Here is a 26,833-nt window from a genome sequence, read left to right as displayed (position 1 = left end):
CCAGTCCATATAAGGGCACCACGGGGTGACCAGCCCCTCCCCACCAAGCCCCACTCCACCCAGCCACACCCCTCCCACCCCCCACCCAGCCACACCCAGCCCCTCCCCACCCTCCCCTCCCCACCCAGCCCCTCCCCACCCTCCCCTCCCCACCCAGCCCCTCCCCACCCAGCCCCTCCCTACCCTCCCCTCTCCACCCAGCCCCACCCTTCCCACGTGGACAGACATCCACAGACATACACAATTAATCCCCTGCCTCCTGTGAATTAATCCTGGTTGGGCTTCCAGTCCATAAAATCTTCCAGAAAAAGCGCCGTGTGTTTATGCTGCGTAGTAAACTGTGCAAATAAAATCCCATTTTGTTGTTAGATCACAATAACAATCATAATATAATTTAGATTAAAATTCTAAGTATAACTCTATGCTACATACAAAAATCGGGCTAAACTAAACCTTTCTAGAAATTACTAAAATAATGCTATAAAACAATTTAACAGTGATCGTAAGAAATGTGATTGAAAGTTAACAATAGCGACATACATAACATATTACTAAACCTAGCATCCTTCGCTAGCTGCCTGAGTCAATCCATAATAGCAGGAGTAACCTCTCCTATGGACACTGTAAAAGTTACTGTAATGTATCTTTGCACTTAATTTGGTAGTCGTTTTCATAACTTAATGATGTTTTCTAATTGGGGCCCGTGAGTTGAAATGTAAATTTGGTTTTGCAATTGTAAGCATTGTAATTTTATCACGTAGGCTTTCGCGACCAATATCATCCATTATATTGTTTTTTTGGGTTAGATCGTGTAAATTAATGTCATCACATATACCCCTCTATTTAAGGAATGAAACAGGAGGATTTCTCCACAAATCTGGTTGTCCGCCTGATTGTGCTAGTTGTAATTACTGGCGAAACGTCGTACTCAGCTAATGTTGTGGATTTGCTCTCCAACACACCGGTGTGCTGTACTAGTGACGAATTGGCCACGTTCTGTTTACGTGACAAACCTTACTAGTTGGCTGTGTCGGATGGTGGCGGGTTTAAAGACGCATTTATATCTACTCAATCTAACCCAAAAAAACATATTGTGAAAGCACTGTCATGCTGCCAAAAGATGATTGTGTTTGCACGCAAGTGACAGGTGACTTAACTTTTGAATGTGATTTGCGGTTGAATGTTTTGGACCACTTAAGGCGGCCGAGGTCCACATCTGAGGCATCGGTTGCATGCAACTTAGTTGCGTGCAGATATGCACCTTGTGCAATCACAGTTGCAGGTGATTATTCCATTGCACAGATTCCAAGGTCCACATCTGAGGCATCGGTTGCATGCAACTTAGTTGGGTGCAGATGTGCCCTTGTGCAATTACATTTGCAGGTGATTATTCCGCTGCACAGATTTAAAGAGAAATGTTGTTGCGCAACTATCGCGCGGAGCCGTCTTTACAGTCGGCGGTAGCATCTGAGCAACAAAGAGTGGAGTTTTTAAACGTTAAGGAATACAGTAAAACCTTGAATTGCGAGTAACTTGGTTTGCGAGTGTTTTGCAAGACAAGCAAAAAATTTAAATAAATATTAATTTGATAAACGAGCGAGGTCTCTTGTAATACGAGCAGTACGTATACGCTTTGTCTGTCGAGCGTCACGTGTTCACAACTGATATAAAACGAGTGCTTTGATATACGAGTGCTTTGGATTACAAACACGTTTCCGGAACGAATTAGGCTCGCAAACCAAGGTTTTACTGCACTGTTTTATATTTTATTATTTTATTGTTTCCCTTCTACGTGACTTTACCGAAAGAACCAAGAATATGTACTGTTCATGTTAGAGTTTGTACGTAAAAATGTAGGACCCATAAACTTCATCGCGACTTGAGATTGCAGTGGTTGATGTGTACGCTTTTAATCCAGTCCCAGAACTTGTGTGTATATAACAAGCACAAGCAGAGTTCGCAGGTTAATTTTTTTTATTATAAACCTGCATTAAAATTAGCAAGTAGTACGATGCAGGACCCATAAACTTTATCGCGACTTGAGATTGCAGTGGTTAATGTGTATGCTTTTAATCCAGTCCCAGAACTTGTGTATTTATAACAAGCACAAGTATAAATTTTGATTTAAAGCTTTCGTGACTGCAGTAATTTACCGAAAGAGCTAAGAATAAGCACAAGTATTGTTCGCAGGTTAATCTTGTTTTATTATAAACCTGCATTAAAATTAGCAAGTCGTACGATGGCAGTCGTTGTATACACAAATAAAATGTTAATCATGTCTTTAGCAGTGGTGCCGCAGTGATCAGCGCGCTGTGGCATGAAACCCGGTGGACTCAGTAGGAGTTGGAGTTTTTTTTAAACACACTTTAGGGAACACCAGCGGAACAGGCTTGTTTAAAGAGATTTAATTTGTATGTATATTTTTGTTTTCAAAAGTGCTTTTCTTTGCTTTTCTTTTCCTCCAAAACAGCTGAGAAGATGAGGTACGAAGTCTTCCGGGAAAATTGGCATCGGGTGCAAAAGCTGCAGGAAACGGAGCAGGGCTCTGCAGTGTACGGAATCACCAAATTCAGTGACCTTACAGGTGACGAAAGATACCCGTTGCGATGCTGCACTGAGCACAATGTTGGGTATGCAGGCATCAACATGTGAACCTATGGCGGACTGTCAGGGTCCCGCAAGCCCCCGGCTCTCGCATAAACATCATATTATGATGTAAACAAAAACTTTACTCTTTTTCACCAATGGGTTTTAAGGATGGTGGCAAGTGTTGTCTTGTTAAACTAAGCCTTTAATATAGAAAACTACTTACCTGCAGTACCTCTATTTAAGTACACTATCATCGTGTTTCTCAGTGTGGATTTGTGAACACACTTTGTAAACAGTACATCAAATAGTTCGCGTTGGCAATGCGCTGTTCGCATTGTAACAAGCGTATATACCAATGTTCCTCTACAGAGTAGTGGGTCGCCGCTCCTCTTATCCGCATCGATACGAGCGGTATGTGGGGACTATGGCTTAACCGCAAAAAAAAAACCTATCTGCACAGATGCATACGGACAAGAGAAGTATTATCAAACAGGAGGAATTAACGGTGCAACGCATCTCATCTGTTAAATATCTGCAGGTAATAGGATTTGTCATCGATTGATCCTGGCTGCAGACATTGGTAGGTCACAAATAACAATGAAGATAAGAGAGCAGTTTCACTGTATTATTATTATGCATACCGTGATGACAATTAAAATATTTTAAGTCGTGTAGGCAGTTTGAGCAGCTTCGGATAAGAATTAATCAGCTGCGATTTTGACTTGCGTTTATTCGTGACCCCGGGGTCCCGCCATGAGGTTCATATGTGCCCAGATCCCCCCAGCTCTAGAGCTGCTCCTCCAAAGGATATTTGGCCCGCTCTTTTACGCTGGCCAGACATCTCTGAAGAGGTGGGACTGCGTTCCCCATACTTTATTATAATCTCAACCCGAGTTTCGAAGTCGTCGATGTGGTACACCGCACGCAACCTGCCGGTCGACACTCATCTGCGGTGACACGCTTTTTGTGTTGACGGAGGCGGGTGGAGGGATTTAAGAAATGTGACGATCGTTTCAACTGCCGCGCAACAATTAAAACCGGCGACCCCACCCCCACCGGATCACGAGCTCGTGCGGCTTTCCAACAATTAAACCACAGCAGCATCCCTCCCACCCTCTGATGATTGCAATCGTCGCAAACACCAGCAAGCTTCGCGGCAGCGACGACGTGCGTGCGCGTGTGTTTGTCCGTTCTCCGTTTCACGTTTGGCGAACGTTCCCCCCGCGTGGATCTCTTTGTGCAGAGGAGGAGTTCCGCGCGCTCCATCTGAACCCGGTTCTGTCGCGGCCCAGGGAAGTCGGTCTCCGTCAAGCCCAGATCCCCCCAGGTCCCATTCCGCCGGCGTTCGACTGGCGAGACCGTGGCGCCGTCACGGAGGTCAAGAACCAGGTAGGCGATGTTCCCTCTCCCCGCTCCTGTCCCTGGCCCAGGAGTAGCCTTCGCTGGTTTGTCCAACCGGCTCGCTCGGCGGAGGCAGCGGTGTAATTGTAATGCGTCTACAGCAGGGGCGGGGAAACTTTTTTCTGCCAAGGGCCATTTGGACATTTATGACATAATTCGCGGGCCGTACAAAATTATCAACTTGAAGATTCGCCTGTTATGTTTGGTCAAGCATTTAATTAACTCACCCCTGCTGTGATGGCTGGAACTGCAAAATGATTTCGCGGGCCGGACGTTCCCCACCCCTGGTCTGCAGAATCGAAGGGACGTGCACGAGGGATGCTGCCATGTGTGATGTTACGGTCAGCGCACTGCTTGACTTGCGATCCAGAGGTCCCCGATTTGTATTAATGTATGTACGTTGAACTTATATTCTTCGCGTCTTTCGGTAAAGTCACGTAGATAGGCTCAATTATCTTTGACCCCATCTACGTGACTTTGCCAAAAGACCCAAAGAATATGAATTCCTGCGGTCACGAAAGCTTTAAGTCAAGATTTGTGTTGAACTTCTTTCGCAACCGGACGTAGCCAACGTGCTAATCGGAGGTGTGCTTCGATTCGATCTCCCGGCGTGGAAGTTGAACAAAAAGGGAAGTCTATTTAATAACCCTGCCTCCTGTCCACCCAGTGGTATCAAATGGGTTTTCAACGGCAGGTTGTTCGTGGTCGAGGGAAAGCGTGATGGGTATTTCCCCACCTCTTCCAAGATGTCTGGGCAGCAAAGAAGAGTAGGCAAACATACCCTCTTCATAGAGCTCCCTCGAGTGAAAACACCTTCTGCCCGCAGTGGCACGAGCAAGCCACCGCAGGGCTGCACATGTACCTTTTTGGTGGGATTGTAATGCATCGTCTCGTGCCGCTGCTGGGTCGGTGGACAGGGAGGTCGAACTGACAAGCAGCGTGCTGAGGCCACATGCAACGTCGTCGAGTCTGGGAAACTAAAATTAACTTGCGGTTTCCTCGTGTTCTGTGTTTTCTGTCACATGCCAAACTGACGGATATGGGCATACGTCCCAATGCGCCCACGCCACCCTTCGGAAGGAGAGTTTGGAGACCCAGGCCCTCCCGAGAAAGCACGGCTTATGCCGCGTGTTTTTTTTTTCCCGACACGATGTCCGACGTTTCGCTCCGTGCGTTGGAAACTTCTTCAGGAACTGAATTCCACCAGCAGCAGCCCTGCACCCTAGTACGATCGATAATTATATATCCACGCCTGCAATGGGCACGGTTGGCCACGTGCGGTGCGAACGAAGTTCAACATCGATACAATCGAGGCAGAAAGTGAGCCGCTCAATTGATTTGCCGAAGAAGCTCCGGGCGAGTGAAAGATCAGACGTCGTGCCGAACAATGCGTGAACGGCACAGCCTAGACACACATCGGAGGGCTGCCCGGCGCAACCGGGGAAAAACCTGCGCGTCGGGGCATCACCGTTATTATTATTAAGCGTGGGTCTGAGTGAACAAGTAAAAATGCAATTGCATTTTAGTCCCGTCACCTTGTGTGCCACGTTTGGAAAGAGTGTATTCCAGTGGCATTTGCTTAAGCAGGAAAGGTGTGGACCAGTTTTCTGAGTTACATGCAGGATCTGATCTGTTCTACAAATGCTGATGGTTAGCCTGCTGTAACAAGAGGCCTCTGTAAGCATGAGCGTTTGTTTTACTGGGGAAACAGACAGCATTGTGGATTGTGGTCAGCGGGGTGCATGAGAGTTGTTTTTTTTCACAACTACGTACCGCCGAGCGGTTACCTACGAGAAGCTCATCTCAATCTGTCAATCAGCAGCTCGGCCCTTGCCGTCGCTCACGCATTCATTGAAAAAGAAAAAAATAACCACGCAACGTCCAGGCAGACCCGTTCTGGCAGGCGCCAGGTTAATTATCCAGACCGCTGTGCACAAACGCGACTGCAGCTGTGAACCGGGAGGATCTACTTGCCGTGACCGACAGGTGTAATTATAAAAAAAAAATGCTGAGTTGACGTTTCAGTAAACCCCGTGGATTAGTCGTCTCGTCGCACGGGGGGGGGGGGGGGGGTTGGTGGGGGGGCGGTGACGAGGCCTAGCGGTAGCGCGTTCGCCGTCTGTTGCAAATGTTCACGGCTCAAATTAAGCGGCCGCTCTCATTGATATTTCGTCACGGTGGCGACATGTTAACCACCTCGCCTGGCATGCAGGAGGTCGTGGGTTCGACCCCGACTCTTGTCGTCTGTTGTACATTTGGAGTTTGCGTGTCTCTCTTCCCGTGGTCATGTGGAAATTTTCTCCCGAGCCCTCTGAATTTTCCCTCCATGTTTAGAACCATACGTTTGGGGTATTTGGCTACTGTACATTTCCAGACGATAAGCCACTTTGTTGAGCTAGCATTTGTGGGCAGGTTTCTTCTGAAAAAGAGCTATATATCTCAGTGAGCTTTACCTGGTGAAATAAAAAACACATTCCTGCGGAGGGAGCTGGTAGGAACGTTGGGTTGCTCGGTCAATGGCCAGGGTCAACAACGGCACCACGTGGTGTATTCCGCAAATATTGCCCGACTGTGAGGGCGGGCACAAGCCGGCGTGAGTAGGTTAAACGTTGAGTTTTATAAGGGCACCACGGGGTGACCAGCCCCTCCCCACCCAGTCCCACCCCTCCCACCACCCCCCACCCAGCCCCACCCTCCCTACCCAGCCCCTCCCCACCCAGCCCCACCCTCCCTTTCCAGCCCCTCCCCACCCTCCCCTCCCCACCCAGCCCCTCCCCACCCTCCCCTCTCCACCCAGCCCCACCCCTCCCCACTCAGCCCCTCCCCACCATCCCCTCCCCACCCAGCCCCTCCCTCCCCACTCAGCCCCTCCCCACCCTCCCCTCTCCACCCAGCCCCACCCCTCCCATTTTTGGATGCACGATGGACGGACACAATAATCCCCTGTGGGCTGGTGGTGTAACCAGGGTTTCCTACAAGTAAAATGTTTTAGTTTGGTAGTGATTCTGCGTGTGTATTAACCGTGATAATATTACGTGCCGTCTGCTTCACAGATGACGTTTAAGATCCCGTGACCTCATTCGCAAGAGTAGGCCCATTGTGTCCAGGCATCATGGTCCACGTTTTCTACATTTTATAAATGACACTGAAAAAACTTAGTTGGAACATTCATGGCAATCGTTGCCCGCGAGCGCGAAAACTTGCCATAACCCTCCTGAAAAAGGGGTCGTGAGACTCGGTGAGGCTTACTTAGCTGCGTAAACAATCGAAACTAAAAAAACTCTGTACATATCCCGCACACGGATTAGCGAGACGTTTATATACTCAGCGGTGACCTAGGTTAACCTGCAGTGTGAAAATATCTGGAATTTTGAACCATCCGCTTTATAAACCAACACGCATATGTCATTGTAATCTTTTAATTTTGTAGTTTATACATTAACAGGGTTTGGTGGTGGAGCAGTGGTGAGTGCAGCTGCGCAATGAACCTGCCGACCTGAGTTTATTTCCCAGCCACGAGTGACATCGGTGGCGAGTGATATTTGCAATGGTCCTGCGATTCCGACCCTCCACGTTCACCATCGCTTACTGACCAACGTGGCAAAGTATTATTAAACAACTCGAATTACCGCTGAGTCACGAGGCTGAGCTACTTGTGTGACATTGGAGTTTCTGTTCTCCCGTGTGCGTGGCATTTTCCAGGCACATCGGTGAATTATCCACATTCAGGAATTGCCCATTCCTGCGAAAAGCAAGACCTGTCAGAAAGCGAGTCGCTCTTTCACACTTGAGGGGGTTTTTGTTTGTTTCTTGGGGCATAAAATGTGACAAAATGTAGGGAGGGAATGCACACCGGAGAGAGAGTACGTCTGTCGTGGAGATGGAGCGATGGAATCGGTTCGCGTGCAAGGTGGTAGGTGGATTGTTACAGCCCTGGATTGCGAGGGGCGTGTGGCGGTGGTTTGGGAAGGCTTTCATCTGGCAGTCGGTAAAGCATGGTTGCCGATGATGATGATGAAGATGAAAGCTGTTCTAAATAATGTATCAAACAACTGCCCATTTTGTCAATCCACTGCTACACAAAGGCCTCCACACACGCCGTGTTGGTCGTGGGGGTCGTGTTGACCATACTTCACCAATCTGGTCATTGGGGATTGGTGAGACTTGCGACTGGTTCAGGTGTCACTCGCCGCTGCCGTTGACCACATTCGGGAATCGAATTCGTGTTGCCGGGCACCACCGTAGTGAAGTAAAAGTTATCATATATTGTATTAATTATTGCATAGGTAAACATGTTTATTCCAGTATTGTACGAAATGGTTTTTTTCCCTTTTCCGATTTCACACAAAAAAACCACCCTTGCTCAATCCTCCCACACAACTCGTGAGCGAAGTCACGCGGAACAGAACAGCACAACGACATGCTTAGGCAGACTGCGTGCCAAATCACAAATCATAATTGTCGCTCTGTTTTGTTTTTCCATTTTAGGTTCACGAGTGCACGATGCACATACTGCAACAATTGTTTTCAGCCCCTTGGCAGTGCCCTGCTGGTTGAAAGCCTCCTGATGCCAATGTCGGGCATGGAGCTTGTTTGACTATACTTCACCACGCTGGTCATTGTGGGTTTGTGAATGATGGGTGGAGGACCAGGACTGGTTCAGACGTGGCCATGAATCATCACTGATGTTCGCCGTGGCCATGAATCACCACTGATGTTAGCTGTGGTCATGAATCGTCACTGATGTTAGCCGTGGCCATGAATCATCACTGATGTTAGCTGTGGCATTGAATCACCACTGATGTTAGCCGTGGCCATGAATCACCACTGATGTTAGCCGTGGCCATGAATCGCCGCTGATGTTAGCTGTGGCCATGAATCATCACTGATGTTAGCCGTGGCCATGAATCATCACTGATGTTAGCCGTGGCCATGAATCATCACTGATGTTAGCTGTGGCCATGAATCACCACTGGTGTTAGCTGTGGCCATGAATCACCACTGATGTTAGCTGTGGTCATGAATCATCACTGGTGTTAGCTGTGGCCATGAATCATCACTGATGTTAGCTGTGGCCATGAATCACCACTGATGTTAGCTGTGGCCATGAATCACCACTGGTGTTAGCTGTGGTCATGAATCACCACTGGTGTTAGCTGTGGCCATGAATCACCACTGGTGTTAGCTGTGGCCATGAATCACCACTAATGTTAGCTGTGGCCATGAATCACCACTGGTGTTAGCTGTGGCCATGAATCACCACTGATGTTAGCCGTGGCCACAAATCACCACTGATGTTAGCCGTGGCCATGAATCACCACTGATGTTAGCCGTGGCCATGAATCACCACTGATGTTAGCCGTGGGCATGAATCATCACTGATGTTAGCCGTAGCCATGAATCACCACTGATGTTAGCCGTGGCCATGAATCACCACTGATGTTAGCTGTGGCCATGAATCACCACTGATGTTAGCCGTGGCCATGAATCATCACTGATGTTAGCTGTGGCCATGAATCACCACTGATGTTAGCCGTGGCCATGAATCACCGCTGATGTTCGCTGTGGCCATGAATCACCACTGATGTTAGCTGTGGCCATGAATCACCACTGATGTTAGCCGTGGCCATGAATCACCACTGATGTTAGCTGTGGCCATGAATCATCACTGATGTTAGCCGTGGCCATGAATCACCGCTGATGTTAGCTGTGGCCATGAATCACCACTGATGTTAGCTGTGGCCATGAATCACCACTGATGTTAGCCGTGGCCATGAACCGCCACTGATGTTAGCCGTGGTCATGAACCGCCACTGATGTTAGCCGTGGCCATGAACCGCCACTGATGTTGGCCGTGGCAGGTGCTGGTAATAAATATTGTTCAGCCCATTCCGCTGCTGGATGAAGACCTCCTCACGTCTCTCAGCCATTGGGCGGGGGTTGTTTGACCATAGCGCGCCGTGCTGGTCAGTTCAGGGGCTCCGAGAACGCATCACGACATCCCCCGCCACCAGTGTCGGCTTGGCTGGGAAAATGAGCGCAGAATGCCGGCGTCGTAACGCAGCGCCCGAACAAAGTGCGAACGCGCCCGCATTATCCACGTGTGACCACAGCATGCCCACTGAATAGTCACAAGGCAATGTTTCTTAGAAGATTAATTTACGTTATCTAGAGGTGTACCGTTGGGTTTGTTTCATTGCGAGGTGGATTATTAACGTTGCAAGAGAGTGAAAGATGGCATTAGCTTGAGGAGGCCTTCCTCCAGCAGTGGATTGAAAATGGATGAAGATGGTGATCATTATTTTTGTTATTAATGAATCACGCGCTTCATCAAGCTACACCTAAAAAAGTATCGTCAAGTTTGGTCAAAATGCCCATGACTGGCACAGGATGTGGAGGCCTTCACCCAGCAGTAGGTTGACAAAGGGCTGTAACTTATTGTTTAGGGGCCGTCCATATATGACGTCACGCACCTGGGGGGGGGGGGTAGACATTTGTGACGATGTGTGACGAGGAGGGGTGGAGGTTGAGAAATGTGACGTCACATCAAAAAGCGCGACTTTAAATAAATATAGACAACACGTTCTACTTAATTAAATGGACTTTTTAATAAATGTTTTCTCCTACAACAGAGTGCAGCGCCACATTAAATACGCACTACAATGACAATAGTTTAAAGCGATTTCAAGCATGTTTAATATATATTTTTGGGGGGGGGGGGGCAGAGCTTTGTGACGTCATATTAGAGAGGGGGGGGGTCTGACTTTTTGTGTCGCCACGTGACGAAGGTGGGGGTCAAAAATCGTCCAAAATCGCGTGACGTCATTTATGGCCGGCCCCTTAGGTTTTCGTGTATTCTTGCGTTGAGTGAACAAATCTGGTCATTGTACGTCACTAACCCGGAGGGTCCCCCTGCTGGACAATGGAGTAAGTAATTTGTTTCATTGTTCCTGCGATGCCGCGTGCTTAACCTGTGCGACGAAGGGAGAATGCGGCTCCTGCTGGGCTTTCTCTGTCACTGGAAACATCGAGGGGCAGTGGGCCATCAAGAAAGGAAGCCTGCTCTCACTCTCCGAGCAAGGTGAGTCGTGGCACGCCTGAAGCCGCGGCGTACGCATCTACGTGTGCACGTTGAGCTTCTTACGCAGCCAGCCTGTGCTCGTCGGAGGTGTGCGAAATTGCGCACGACCACACGGACAATTTGCTCCCCGAAATCACGTCGCGCAGCTCAATCGGGTCGCAGGTGCTTTGTCCACATCTGAGTCGGTAGTTGTGCAACTGAAGCCTGGCCATGCCCTCCACAGCAAAGTCCCCGGTAAAGTCACGTAGATGAAGTAAAACTAAATGAAAGAAAATAATTAAATCACGACGTTTCGGAGGCAACACGAGCCATCCGTCTTCAGGTGGAAAAGTCAACGCAGAGTATCTGTGTCAGGAGCACAGTTCAGAGACGACCGCGATTATATACAGGTTAAGGGAGGGGGGAGGAGTGAGTAAGGGGGCGTGGGTGGGTGGGAAGGCTGGGTTAAACAGCCTTTTGATAGGCTGCTACGGGTAACAACCACTTCGCACTGCACGGGAGTGGGTAAAAAACCCACCTTTTGTTATGCTGCGTGTGGGGTCGGGGAGATTTTGAAAGCGGGTGTACGGTAACACTTCTATTTTTTGGTGTCTGCACATTGATTCTGTTAGCGATTTGAACTTTTTGTTGTCCAGAGCTGGTGGACTGCGATAAGCTGGACTACGGGTGTGGTGGAGGACTGCAGATGAATGCTTACAAAACGATACAAGAGCTCGGTGGGTAATTTGAAAGTCTGTCTTCTTTAAATAAAACAAAAATATATAATTATATTTCAACGAACTGCCCTGCTACAGGTAAAACCTCGTCGATTCACATTTATGCTTGGAAGAGAGAGGGGAGCGAGCGGACGAGCATTAACGGACAGTCAAACTGTAACTTTAGTTTTTTTTTTTTTAACGCGAGAAATCTAACGGTGGAAAGATGCTACAAAGTTACGTAACGTATCTACTCTGAGCATGTAAATAGTATGTACGGGTCTCCGTGATCCACAGAATTAATGTATCTAACGCAAGCCCGGTCTCCGTGATGCACATAATTAATGTATCTAACACAAGCCCGGTCCACGTGATCCACAGAATTCGATGTATCTAACACAAGCCCGGTCCACGTGATCCACAGAATTAATGTATCTAACACAAGCCCGGTCCACGTGATCCACAGAATTAATGTATCTTAACGCCAAGCCCGGTCCACGTGATCCACAGAATTAATGTATCTAACGCCAAGCCCGGTCCACGTGATCCACAGAATTCGATGTATCTTAACGCCAAGCCCGGTCCACGTGATCCACAGAATTAATGTATCTTAACGCCAAGCCCGGTCCACGTGATCCACAGAATTCGATGTATCTAACGCAAGCCCGGTCCACGTGATCCACAGAATTCGATGGAGCCCTGCTGTGCTGTTCATCACTGTTGGGTTTCATTAGGTGCAGCTGAAACGACCAGCGCTGCAATTGTTTTTGTTCGTGCTACTGCTGGTGGAAGAGCCTCCGGTAAGACAGAGGTCTCGAGAACCCCACCGACCGCTAAAAAAACGAGGGTATTTGAAGTCCCCCTTCAACGCTGGCCAGACGGCCTTGGAAGAGGTGGGGGACTACCCACACGGTACCCCACGGCACGTGACCTTTTAAAAAAACATACAAAAAATACGCTGAAGCAGAAGATTGGTGCATGGATACAGCAGTCACACTTTGCAAATGCGATTTGTGACTTTGATCCTTTGTAGTGCCGATAGTGCAATGTTAATGTGGCCATCGTATTGAGGGACTGCTGCTGCTGCTGTGGTGTTAACTTGGTGTGGCCTGCAACTGTTTCGTTCTCTATGCTGCCTCGCTCAAGACAGATAAATCGGACTTATATAATGCATTATCATGTTTTATTTATTTTAGTGACTTCCGTACCATTTTCTCTATCGTTTTTTTAAATATTTGCTTGCCTGCTGTAACTTGCTGACCCCCCCCCCCCACCCCACCCCCGGCCCCATACTGGACATCTGTAAAACGAAAAAAGAGCTTCACAGCTCATCGGATTCCTCCTACGGTCTAAGTAAAGATTCCCATTTCTGAACTTGCACCGCCGTTTCAACCGCCGCCGTGAGACCGAATCGATCCGGTGACCGCTGGAGATCGCGAGTGCGCCGTGCGTCTGCAGTCTTGCGGCAACACACGTCACCCCCCCCCCTCCCACCCCCTTACTCCCACGCCTGCGTTGGTTGTGTTTCGCGAGCTTTGCCCGCGTCTTGTTTTTCGAACCGCACGTTCTGTCGGGCGGGGGCGGGGGGGGGGGGGTGGTGGACCGCGCGTGCGTGGGCAGGGGGGCTGATGACGGAGAGCGACTACTCCTACAAGGGGGACATGGAGCAGTGCGGCTTCTCCCAGGCCAAAGTCCGGGCGTACATCAACGGATCCGTCTCCATTTCCTCCGACGAAGACGGTAAATGGGTCGTCTGTGAAGCGCGTTCAAACGGGCCCTGTGTGCCGGATCGCACAGATCCGTCGTCTGTTGCGAGGCTCCTAATCTGCCGAAGCGTGACGTGGCCAGGCGGTGGCAGCATAGCAAGCATGCGCCGCGGTGGCGAGATGTTAACTCCCTCGCCTGGCGTGCAGGAGGTCGTGAGTTCCATCCCAAACACTGACGCCTGCTGTGCATTCGGAGTTTGCATGTTCTCCCCCGTGATCGCGTGGATTTAGAAACACGCGTTTTGGAGTGTTCGGCTGCTGTACATGTCCACTTGATGAGTCACTTTGTTGTATGCATGTCGGACCTCTTTCGCACCGTACGTAGCAAGCCGTACTCATCGGAGGTGCGGGGGAAGGACAACAAACTAAACACAAAAATGGGTGAAATGAGTTTTCGATTTAAAGCTATCATTTGCGGCCAGCTCACTTCTGAAAAAAGAGCTGTTTAACTCAGTGGGCCTTACCTGGTAAATTAACTTATAGTTTTTAATAGTTGAAACGCATTTTAAAGCCGCACCACCCCCCAGTGGCAGCTACCCCTGTGTAGCACGGGGTTACCCAGAACGTGGCTGGCAAGTGGGTGGTAATTAATCTCGCCAGTCGAGGGTAACGATTGTTATGTGTAATCCCAGTTGCGTCAAAGTCGTCTCGTGTCTGTGTCTACTCCCCCCCCCCCCCCGCCGCGCGAGGATACACTCGCTCATGGGAATGTCTGTCAGTTTAAACACGTAGGCTTTCGCGACCAATATCATCCATAATCGAGGTCTTTTTGTGTGTCCGTGCATTGCACAGAGATGGCCGCGTGGCTCGTAAAGCACGGACCGATTTCCATCGCGCTCAACGCCCTGGGCATGCAGGTACAGCAAAGACCGAGCGCCACGGGTGACCTTCCTCGACGAGTCAGGTTGGGACGCCACGGTGGCGAGATGTTGACTACCTCGCCTGGTATACCGGAGATTGTGGGTTCGATCCCGACCCCTGACGCCTGCTGCTGTATATTTGGAGTTTGCATGTTCTCCCCGTGGTCGTGTGTGTGTTTTTTTCTTTCTCCGGCTTCTCCGGTTATTCCCTCCACATGCCGGAATCAACATCACACGTTGAGAGTATTTTGGCTGATATCCATCCACATGATAAGCCACTTCGTTGATAATAGGGTTTTTCCCCTTTTTTCTGGCAACAAAACTGAAACCTTTTTTTTACAAGGATTCATGTCTGCATTAACCACAATACCTGCAGTCAAAATGCAAACAAAAAACACACTATGATAATATGATGCATTGTCCTTGAAACTGATTGGTCGCTTCTGTAAAAGATCTATATAGCTCGGTGGGCCTTACTCGGTAAAATAAAAATAGTTAGGTTTGGTGATCACAGCTCCCCTTCAATCCATGTGCTGTGCCGGTTATGGGGGTTGATTGGTCACACTTCGGCATTCCGGTTGGCGTGGGTTGGGGAAAAAGGTGGCATCATATCACTGATGTTTGCCGTGGCTGGGAATCGAACTAAGTTTGCCGAGGTTAAACTGCGGGACGCTAATCACTGCCCCATCTCTCCAACATACACTATGCTCTGTATTTTGTATTGTAGAAAAAAACAAAATCACACATACACGACGCATCCTTCCCAAACATGTCCCTTCGTTTGAAAAATGAAAGTGGTTCTCTTACGATCCCGTTGGCCACACAGCCTCATGGGAGTGGATTATTTGGTTTCATACGAGCAAACACTGGACGGGTTTCGACATTCAATGTCTCATCAGCAGTTAAGATTGCAGAACGTAGATTGTAGCACGAATGGGAACATTTCAGCCAGTTGAGCGCCATCTGGTGATAGACAATTTCCGGTGTGATATACTGGTGTGTTATCGCTATAAAGCTTAGGTTCATCAGATAAGACACCAGTGAACACCATATCCTGTAGGGATGGAGCAATGCATCTATTTATTGATTCAATATTGCTTCTTAAGTTCAATACAAATAAAGTGAATCCCGTGTGCAAGAGTAATTGTTTTTGCGGTTCATATATTTATTGTATGGGTTGAGCGATGGTTAGCACACTGCGCTATGAACCCTGCGACCCAAAATAATTGCCACCCACAGCCAACATTAGTGGCAAGCGATATCTGAAACGACCTGCACATGACGAGCGTGGTGAAGTATAATCAAACATCCGCCCCATGACCGGCAGAGCATTTGGGAGGCCTTCATCCAGCAGTGGATTGACAAAGGGATTGTGCATGACGTTGTTTGTAATTGGTTCACGTCACCGCCTCATCCGCTCCAAGCGATAACATTCACTGCAGTGTTTGAAAAGTGATTTATTATTAAAGCAACTCATGAGGATGATAAAAGCTCAACTTGTGACACGCCGTGCAGCGTTCGCTCATCGCCCTCGTAGAGAGCGGGCGCTTCGGAGACACGAGGTGGAATGTATGTATGTATATATGTATTCTATGGTTCTTTCGGTAAAGTCACGTAGATAGAAAAAAACATAACAATAAAATAATAATAAAAAAGTGAATACAAATATTCCGACGTTCCGATCGCAACACAAGCGGTCGATCGAAACGTCGTGATATTTTTTATTCAATTTAATTGTATTCACTTTATTATATTTTTTTCTATCTACGTGACTTTACCGAAAGAACCATAGAACATGAATTCCTGCAGTCACGAAAGTTTTAAGTCAAAATATGTAAAAAAAAATTAACACCTTTTTACACCGTACGTAGCCAACCGTGCTCATCGGAGGTGTCAGGGAAGGACAACAAACTAAACACAAAATGCGGTTCTAAAGAAATTCGTTTTCAATCTAGATTATTTTAAAGTGCGTTAACTCCCAGTGGCTTCCTAATATCGGGAGGAAGAGCGTTCCGGACGGCCGCAGAAGCGCATCTGAAAGCGCGCGATGCGACGGTGCCCGTCGTTGTTCGATGGCAGCAGCCGAAAGCCGCTGTGAGCGGGAAGGCGGCAGCAGCCGGTCGGTGAGCCGGCGCAAATTTCCCCCCCCCCCCAAAGCTCTGCGGCCCTCTACATATGAAGATGTTTTCGGCCAATTGTTGAGTGCTCACATGTAAGAGGAAACCGGAGCACCTGCATACAACCAAAATCAGAATATTTTATTTATCCTGGAGGAATCTGATGACCTTTGAAGCTCTTTTTCACAGACGGCCAGTAGACATCTGTGAAAAAGCTACATGTGCAAGGGAGAAACACTCGATCTCGTACAGACGGAACAGGTGGAGTCCACATTTACTTTAACGCCATCTCCTCGCAAGCCAGGATATGGCACCTCGATGCCCACGGGAAGGGAGTTTCACAACGTTGTGTGTGATCCACCAACCCCTCGTCTCCACAGCGCTGGATTACGGGCGACGTGCTGGATCACAGCCACCACCGCGACACTGATTCGCGACAGTCAAATGAGTTGCAGGAGCGGGCGGGGGGGGGGGGGGTTTCACGGTTCCACACATAACAGCCTTCAACAAAGAGAGCACTGTGAGGTTGGGAGGAAGCCGTCACCTTCATCTCGTCTCGCTCGTGTTTTCAGCGCTCTGTTAATTTGACTACGTTTTTTTCCCCTCCTCCCGGCAGTTTTACAAGCACGGGATCGCTCACCCGTGGAAGATTCTGTGTTGGTCGTGGGAACTGAACCATGCTGTTCTTATAGTGGGCTACGGCACAGGTGCGTGCTGCTGTCTTTCCGCGCCTGTATCACTGCGATCGATATCATTATTGTCATTCATTGCCATCCGTCACCGTAGCCCCATTTGACCCATTCCGATGACGAGCGTGTACATCATCGGTTTTTCTTCCGAATGGAATCGGAAGAAAAACTAAAATAAAATAACTTTTATCGGTACCGAGGTTTCCCCCACAAGGCCACGCGGGAGGGCGCGTGGCACAGTTTGGTGCCAGCTATCGTAGAGTGCGGTCGTGTCGCCACACTTCTCTGCGGTGAGCACAATGACTTGAAAAACCACGGCGGTACGCCTCTCTAAATAAAATTGATGCTGAACCGCTCGCGCGCTCCGAGATTCAGCGGTGAAGGCGACCCACCCTCCACCTTGCAGGCGTCTCGGAACAGGAAGGGGTTAATCACCATCATGCGCTGTGCATTCAGAAGGTGGCAAGTTCAGATCCCGGCCAGGGGTCGACCGAGAACGATCCACTCAGGGTCGATTGATTAAGCAGCTTGTCGGAAAAAACCATCAAGAAGCTTGCCGTTGGTTTTTCACACCTGATGATGACCGTTTGTGTTATGGTCGAAACGTCGTGAGAATTTTTATTGTTTTATATATATTTTATTGTTTCCCTTCAACGTGACTTTACCGAAAGAGCTTAGAATATGAATAACATCAAGAAGCTGTCATATGAAGAGGCCTTAGTCCTCACTATAGCAATTTCTGTCACTTGCACAAGGCCAAAGCACTGGCCCACGTGAATTGTTTTTTTTTTATCAAGAGAGGCGCGTTGAGTTGACGCTGCGGTGTTGTGCGTATGTAGTCCCGTCTCTGTCCCATCGTGGCCTTGTTCACTATCGCCACCTCCCCCTCTCTCTCTCTCTCTCTCCTATGGTCGTCCCCTTCTGAGCTTCTGAGCTCTCGCATTTGTTGTACGCGAGCAGGCCGCTTCGCCACCGCGTCACCTCGCTCGCTTCTTGAGTCACTTGGTGTGACTCGACAGTTTAATGCCCCGATTCGGAGTTGAATTTTTGAGGGGCGTTCGGCCCTCGCAATGGTCTGGCCAAATTGAATAGTGACGTGTAAAGAGCCTTTGGTTGACGACCTGCTAATTCTAATTGTCAGTGCTCACCGCTAAGTTAGAAGAGCGATTCTCGCCACTGAGTCCATCAACCGGACGTGACGTTTCGTCTGAAACTATGCCAAACGTCGTCAGGAAGTCAGAATACAGGAAGTCAGAGCGGCTACCAAAGCAAGCCATCTGCGAGGAGTGGACATTTGCTGACCCATGTGTTAAACCATTTTGCATGAATGTGCCATTGTATGCTAGAGTGTTACATAACATCGCAAGCACATGCGCTGTGTCACTGACAAATGTGTTGATCTTTGTTGTTGTTGGCATTTATGCTTGTTCACCACTGCCACCGCAATGGCATCACCAAATGCTCCTCTTTGTATGGCACGAGTAAATGTGAATGTGAGTTGACCCTTGGCAATGCCCACCATCCGTACAATCACCTCCTATTGGCGTACGGCGCCAATGAAGCTCTACACGTAAGCGGTCGCGTCCGTTAAACCTGCAACGTGTTCACTCTGTGTCCGCGCTTTAGAGAAAGGCGTGCCGTTCTGGATCATCAAAAACAGCTGGGGAGTGGGGTGGGGCGAGGAGGTGAGTGGTTTCAGTTTTTTATTCATTCAGTTTATTTATTTTGGTACAGCCCTGTGAGCCATTCGGCTCTTGAAACGGGTGCAACCACAACAAACAAAAACACGAACAAGAAAACATGTTAAAGTGACAAACAGAAAATCCATGAAAAAAACAGCAAAATATTCCTGAAAAAGCACCGTACACCAACGTTGTGTGCAAAAATCTCAGTGGGATGCAAGTCAGACAACAAAAACCACAAGAAAACTTAGATTAAGGCCATCAGTCTAACTCCGTACAACAACAAAACACACATGGCCAAACCAAAAAACTTTTCGAAATCACCAAAAAATAAAGCCATAATTGCAATGTAACAGTGATCATAGGGACTGTGACCGATTTTTTTTTACAATAAACTACATAAATAACATGTAACACCAAACCCTAGAGCCATAGCTGGCTGCATGAGTTACTCCACAACAACAGAAGCATCAGTCGGAGTGTTAAACGGTGCCGTCGCCCAGAGCACCCGTGTCACCTCTCGTATGTATGTGTAGCGACGCCCGACGCAGTCGTCTTCAGTAATAATGATAGGAGTCTTTAGTTTTTCCAGCACGAGACACGGTCTCCAAATACTTCCTGTTCTCCTAGCGTCCTGAACTCTCTCGCTTCCCCCTTTGTATGTCCCTCAAACCCCTTTCCCGAAGGTTCCTCAACCCTCCGCTTTCCATCCAGCCAATCATCTTCCACGGATTCCAACCGTCCTCCCTGTCGATCATCCTGCCGTTTCCCCGCTCTTTCCATTTGTACTTCTCCAATACCTTCAGTTCCCCGCATCTATTCAATCCCCTTTCAGGCCCGTTAGGCAGCAATCGGAGGGCTTGTTTTTTACTTGCCGACCGTCCGTGTCGTGCACGCCGTGTCCACGACGTCGTAGCGAGTGTTTTCGGTTGCGATTGCTTCGCTGCATGTGTATGTGTACCGGACGTTGTTGCTTCCTTTCGCGCACCGTACGTAGCCGACGGAGGCGCGGGGGAAGGACGACAAACTGAACGCAAAACGGAGTTCTCAAGAAACGTGCAAACTCCGAGTGCCCTCGCGAGCATCTGACTGCCGCGGCGCAGCAAATTCACCCGTTCAATGTGTTCACCTTTTTTAGGCTCCCGATACGCGCGGCAAGGATAGGGCGATGTTTTGACTTGCGCGCTGCTTGTCGCTACGCAGTGGGTTCACGTGACTCCTGCAGCCGCTAGACGCCGCTACATTCAACGCAGTGGTTACAGAAAAAAGAGATTATTCAATGGAACGGCGAACCTGATTTGTGACAATTGAATGTCCGGGGGGCGGCGGTGAAGGGATCAGTCGGGTAATCTACAACAACAGTGCCCAATCCCTTGCAAATGATTCTCGCACTCGCACCGCAAGTGCACGATCAAATTAAAACGTCATGGATTTTGTTGTTGTTGTGTGCAGTCATTGGTGACTGGGCTGAGACCCCCCCCCCCCCCTCCATCGGCTCACTCCACGTGAGAATCCTCTTTGATCGCAGGCGGCTGAAACGTAGATATGAAGCCCCGGTTCTCGGCAGTAGCTGCTCAGCGCTCTGGCTGCTGAGCCACCGGGCTACAGCCAGTAGTAGTAACACTCATTTTACGTCGTGATGCACCGCACAGTCTCACTCTCGGAGAGAGAGAACGACTCGTGAGGCGCAAGGTGCCACAGACAAGCGGAAAGGCAGCCAGGCGGTGATCCGGTGCCAACAACTGCCCCAAGCTCTGCGATCCTCTATATATTTTTTTTGCCAATTCGCGGTTGTGGCTGTGTCGCTCTCAGCATGCTTTGCGCGGTGCGGAAATGTTATTTTATTTTCCCCCAACGCGCGCGGCCATGGCGCCGTGGCTTGCAGGGCTATTACCGCGTCTTCCGCGGCGACGGGGTGTGCGGCCTCAACAAGGACTGCTCGTCTGCCGTGGTGGACCGGGAGTGAGCGAGCGAGCGTCGAGCACGCGGACGACGCCGTCGCTGGGCTGGACTCGTTCCCGTACGGCGGTCCGGGGTGAGGAGGTGGGGGACAACCGAGGATCGCTTGCGTCGACAGGAAAAGCCCCTTTTTGCTGATCCGGGTCGTTCTCTCGGTGCCACCTGCTAGGTTTTCGCTGTCGTGCCGTACGACCCTCCACGGGGGGTCGGCGGGCATCTACCGCAAGATGTTCGTCACCATGTCTGACGTTTCGCACCCCCCCCCCCCCACCACCACCACCACCCCCCTCGCGTGCTGGGAGCTTCTTGAGGGACAATCCAGTCGTTCCGGCGGCAGCAGAGTTGAAGAGCTTAGGAAGTGAGCGACACGGATTTCGTGAAGAAGCTCCCGGCACACGTGGAGCTAAGTCTCAGTTGTCACGTCGGGCTGCTTGGTTTAGAACCCGAAAGCACACAGGAGAGAGCGTCGCCTTGCTTCTGTGTGATCTGGATCTATTACCGTTTGTGATGTAGCACTTGGTCAGAGTGCAATGCCTTTTGCCATCTATATAATCTGGTAACAAATGTGTTCTCAATTTGCTTTGCACTTGTTAGGTCGGGGTCATTCGCACAGACCCCCGATGCGTTGTTTTTTCGTCTTAATCTTTTCCGGTTCAGAGACGTCTGCGATTTGCAGGGGTGGGGTCCCGTTCATCGCCCAATCTCGGAACGTTCAAACGGTTCGGCGTTAAATGAGCCACCTCCACAAATGGCAACCGACTCGAACTCCCGATGCAAGTTAGACGGGAATCGTTCGGAGAGGGGAAACAAGAAGATGGGACTCGGGACATGTTCATGGCTCGAAATATGAACTCGATCTTTTCTTACTATTTTTACACGAGCATAATTCACTTTGCGCGGGGGGTGGGGGGGGGGGGGCGTTTTAACGCAACACGACGGTGTGACAACAGAGGCACGTGGTAGGAAGTCCGCGGTCAGAATCCCCCGCGGCTTTTCGGATGACGCAAGACGCTCAATTATGACATGAACAAGCAACTTTCAGTTTGGAAGCACTTAAATAGCAGAGCGTAGGAGATGGGGGTGTGCAGCCCACGCAAGTTAATTAGGGCCTCTGTAGGACTGACACAGCTATATGTTCTTCGCTGATAGTGGGTTCTTTATTTACGCTCGACGCACTGATTATTGTTATATGCTAAGTTTTGCTTGAAGTACTGTTCTGCGCCAGTTGGAAATTAGCTCCCTGGTCACTACGTGCCACCCACTGGGCTATGCAAACACGGGATTTCTGCTGATCATGCAAAAGTATTTTCATTTTGTAAAATTCTGCCAAAAGACTATAAATTGTGTTGCATTGTTCGAGATGACAGAATAAGCATTTCCTTACGGCCTACAAGCGGGCCAGGTGATTGTAAAGATAATCGTGCAAGGTTTCGGCAAGCGGTAATTGCGCCGTCAAACGCTAGGCATTCGCGATTGTGCTGCTGATTTTTGGACAGATCAAAAAATGTCCACGATTCAGGCTGTCACGGGACATGCCAAGGCATCATGGTCAGAGTAATGCCTTTTGCCATCAATATATGTGGTGGCAAATGTGTTCTCAATTTGCTTTGCACTTGTTAGGTATGGGGTCATTCGCACAGACCCCCCTATGCGTTGTTGTTCATCATAATCCTTTCCGATTCGAGACGTCTCAAGTTGCAGGGGTGGGGTCCCGTTCATCGCCGAATCTCGGAACGTGCAAGCAGTTCGGCGTTAATCTCATTTAACGAGGCGTAGCGCCGTTGTTTTTAAAGACGTTGTTACTCACCGCAGAGAACCGTAGCGACACGACCGCCACTCTACGATAGCTGGCGCCAAACTGTGCCACAGGCCCTCCCGCATGGCCTTGTGGGAGCCTCGGTACCGATAAAGTTATTTCATTTTCGTTTTTTTATTCCATTTCGATAATGTACGCGTACGTCATCGGAACGAAATCGGAAGAAAAACTGATGACGCACACGGATTGGGAAAGGTTTTTTTTTTTTAACTCGGCTTTACCGATGTCGACTCTGTCACGCTGTGAATTTTGTGCGTTTTGCACAGTGATCGGATGTAGGGGCGGGGGGGGGCGGGGGTTACACGATCGGCCACTGTACAAAGCTGCGAGCGTGTTTTACCGAAAGAGCACTTGGGAGCGGGGACATAGTGGTTAGCGGACCTCGTTGCGAACCTGCCGATCCGAGTTCGATTGCCAGCCACGGCCAACATCGGTGGCGAGTGATATTGGGAATCAGTCCTACCCCCCAACCATTCATCAACCTGCACTGACCAGCGTGGTTAAAAAACTCACGTCCATTCTGGTGTGTGGATGCTTTCATTCACTCACTGGTGGATTAAAATGGCTGGAATGGATTGCATTCTTTCTTATTGCTAAGATATTTCATCGCTATCCATAAGTGACCGAATTTATACCCAACGCAGCCAAGTGGGTGCAGCACTGATCAAAAGTGTCCCTTGCCAGGGCTACTTGCTGAACCACTGCACGTTTGCATTGGAATCTCACAATCTCATATGGACCCTGTACCTTTTGCAAATGACGTACATCAACGTCACTTCTCTTCTCGTCATGTATCTCCCAGCGCTCGCCAAAATCGTCGGTGTTACTTTTACAGTAATTTTTAACGGGCAGGTGCAGGGATAAGGGGCCCTCTGTAAATGACGTCACGCACCTGGGGGGGGGGGGGTCAGACATTTGTGACGCGGTGTGACGAGGGGGGGGGGTTAAAAATCGTTCAAAATCGCGTGACGTCATTTATGGACGGCCCCTAACAACTCGCTTCAGTGGCTTTGACCCGTGCCGTTCGAACGTTAGACACGTGCGCGCATCGTTTGGAATTTGTTTATTTGCGACGCCGTGAATTGCTTGTGCTGATACTGCAGAGATCTCGGGTTCAAACCCCAGGTCGTGGCTCAGGGTAAAAAAAAAACAAATCACGTACCACGTGTGGCGAGTTCTACCGCCCCCTTTTAGCAATAAATCAACGGTCGGGTGGTCGTAAGGGCCCAGCCATTTGGTAGGTACGTAAAAATGTGTCAAAACTTGACCCCTCTCTCTCTCTCCCCCTCCCTGTACGCACCCGTACTTTTTACACCCCCTCCCCCACCATCTGCGTACGTACGCCTGAACCTCCCCCCCCCCCGAATCCTATAGAACGGCCGATATTTAATCCACGCAGAAACGATCAAGGATTAATAATATTAACGTGTTTAAGCAAACGGATTGTCCACCGCCAGACTATATAACTCATTTGAAGGTCAATGTAGACAAATTATTATCGAGGCTTCACCCCCCCACCACCACCACGTTTCCTATGCGTACGTACATTGTCAGTAGAACCCCCATACGCATGCGTACGCGTTTGTGTTAACCCCCCCCCCACTCCCTCCATGCGTACTGAATGGATGCCCCCCTAAGCGGTTGGCACGAGTTGCAACGGAGTTAACAGTCGCCTCCAGAGTGGAGGTTCAAGTTGCTGCGGCATCGGTGTTCAAGTCGCACGATTAGGCCACCGTACACTCACGCCGTGGCCAAAATCCCCAAATGTAATCATTTTCGCGAACAATAGCATTGCTTGCGAGCTCTTCTTTGTAAGGACTTTTGTACCAGCGAATTGTCAGCTGGGCAGGAGCACGTTAAAAACAAAAATGACTTTGCAAAGGTCACCTCCGTAATGGTTGCGCAATGTCACGATACCCAGCTTCAAGAGGACCTCGATGTCACGTGCAGAATTGTTAAACAAAAATATGTCACGCGCAGAATTGTTTAAAAATATAGATTATATAGCCACGCGTACGCTGTATATACTGTACTCCAGTGCCGAGCTCGCTGCCTGATGAAGATCGAGGCGGGGTGAGCAGAATGTCATCGTGTGTTGGATGTTGAATTCGGTCGTGAAAAGTCTCACGTCGCTGGTGTGGAGGCGGTCAACCCTTTCCCGTTCCGAGTTTCGGGGTGGGTGGTGTCCCGTTCGACTCCGAATCGCGGAATGCACAAGCGGCTCGGCGTTCATTTTATTTGGAGAGCCAGTGCCGGATGAAGCCGGTGCAGGGCCTGTAGCCATATGGTATAAAGGAGCCCTAAATGTTAAAAGAAACACGTAAATATATAAACACAAATGTTTAACTTGCATAGTAAAGTAATTGTATTTTTTCATTTGCCATACAGCCGGATAATACGACAAATCGCTAACCTTAAACACCCAGTCGTTCATGAAAGTTGAAGGCGGTATAGTACTATAGTAATAGAGCAAGTGCAGAATCACTGAACTGGAATTGATAGCTTGAAAGTGCGGGGCCCGTAGCTACTACATATGTAGCTACTACATGTACCATTAGCTACTACATATGCAGCTACTACATGTACTATTAGCTACTACATATGCAGCTACTACATGTACTATTAGCTACTACATATGCAGCTACTACATGTACTATTAGCTACTACATATGCAGCTACTACATGTACTATTAGCTACTACATATGCAGCTACTACATGTACCATTAGCTACTACATATGCAGCTACTACATGTACTATTAGCTACTTCTTATGTACCTACTACATGTACTATTAGCTACTACATATGTAGCTGCTTGTGCTACTAGCTACTACATATGTAGCTACTACATGTACTATTAGCTACTACATATGTAGCTACTACATATGTAGCTACTTGTGCTGCTAGGATAGTCCGGCACTGACGTACGCGTCATTGGAACGGTAAAGGGTTTAATTGGCCAGAACTTGACCCATACATAGGCAACGTGTAAAGAAAACATCTTGGTAAACACGACGATCTCGCCCTGGGGGTCGTGTCGGGCTAACGACGGAGATTTTGGCATAAATTTACTACCACGTGGCCCAAAAGGAAATCGGGGTCATTGTATATACTCCACACTGCAGGTCCGTTTATGGTAAATATTTCCACATTTAACTTTTCATTCAAATGAAAATCAACAAGGCACAGCATGCTTCACGCTTTTTAATTGGTAGACATGGAATTGTGGGGTGACGGTAGACTTTGAGTTTTTATTTTACTATATAGGTACTGTTGATTGCTTGTATTGAGGAGAATTTAATAGCACTGCTTGTTAAGTCATTGTTTAATAGTTTAGATTCATGTTACGCCGTTTCACTAGGGACCTGAACACTGGAAATATTACGATGCGTTTATAGGCTTTGCAACTCAAGAGTAGCGTTCTTCAAGACAGTTTTGAACAGCGCTGCGTTTGAGGACGCATGGCTACGTCAGTTACCAAGGGCAGCGCGTTTGCAGTGTTTTTTTTTAGATACGATGTTTTACGGAAAATTACAGCTTTTTTGCAAGTGATTTTTTTTTGCGCTCATGTATTACGTTATTTACATTAACGATGATGGTTTCATTTGTATTGGCGACTAATCGGTAGCAATTATTATAGCAATGCAAGTTGATTAAATGGGTTGTTGTTTACTGCACTCGCCTGCTGTGTGAGAACATTTCTAACACATTCAATCTCAAACTATGCTTCGATGAGATTTGCGATGATCGCCGTGTCCTGCACTGTAATTCTCTCTCAATAGAATTGGCTGTCGAATAATCTTATTTTTAACTCCTAAAATTTTGTTTTTTTTACCAGGTCATCGTGATTTCCTCCTCAAACGAGCATTGTGACGTATTGCTCATCCACTGTTCACAGCCCGGAGCCTGTGGGAGGAAATTCCACATTCCTCTAGCAGGGGGCAACATTCACCCGTGGTGAGGTCCCCACGTAGTGGAACCTATTTTATACAGCGCCCTCTCCCCGGAGATGATGATTGGCCGAGCCAACCCCCGACCATCAACAAATCGGGCGACTTCTGTGGCACTAATCCAGCGATGTAAAATATCTGCGGTGGCAAGATGTTAACTCCCTCGCCTGGTGTGGAGGAGGTCGTGGGTTCGATCCTGACCCTGACGCCTGCTGCTGTATATTTGCT

At 48.7% G+C, this 26,833-nt stretch overlaps 1 protein-coding gene across 1 annotated transcript in view; it reads left to right on the top strand.

The window, feature by feature from the left end:
* The window catches only part of CTSF (cathepsin F), a 30,209-nt gene extending 3,877 nt beyond the window's left edge, over positions 1-26,332 (top strand). Inside the window, exons 3-11 of the mRNA XM_032974401.2 lie at positions 2,471-2,584; positions 3,833-3,978; positions 10,975-11,071; positions 11,707-11,787; positions 13,387-13,506; positions 14,325-14,389; positions 17,126-17,216; positions 18,825-18,883; positions 20,766-26,332. Coding sequence (XP_032830292.1) covers positions 2,471-2,584; positions 3,833-3,978; positions 10,975-11,071; positions 11,707-11,787; positions 13,387-13,506; positions 14,325-14,389; positions 17,126-17,216; positions 18,825-18,883; positions 20,766-20,846 — 854 coding nt within the window. The 3' untranslated portion in view covers positions 20,847-26,332. The remainder of the gene's footprint in view (positions 1-2,470; positions 2,585-3,832; positions 3,979-10,974; positions 11,072-11,706; positions 11,788-13,386; positions 13,507-14,324; positions 14,390-17,125; positions 17,217-18,824; positions 18,884-20,765) is intronic.
* Positions 26,333-26,833: the final 501 nt, after the last annotated feature.

This window comes from Petromyzon marinus, chromosome 53, assembly GCF_048934315.1.
Source record: "Petromyzon marinus isolate PM22_M1 ecotype Great Lakes invasive population chromosome 53, UKy_Petmar_22M1.pri1.0, whole genome shotgun sequence".
Classification (NCBI taxonomy): Eukaryota; Metazoa; Chordata; class Hyperoartia; order Petromyzontiformes; family Petromyzontidae; genus Petromyzon; species Petromyzon marinus.
Note: the sequence above shows the minus strand (reverse complement) of the source record. Positions and strands in the feature narration are given on the sequence as shown.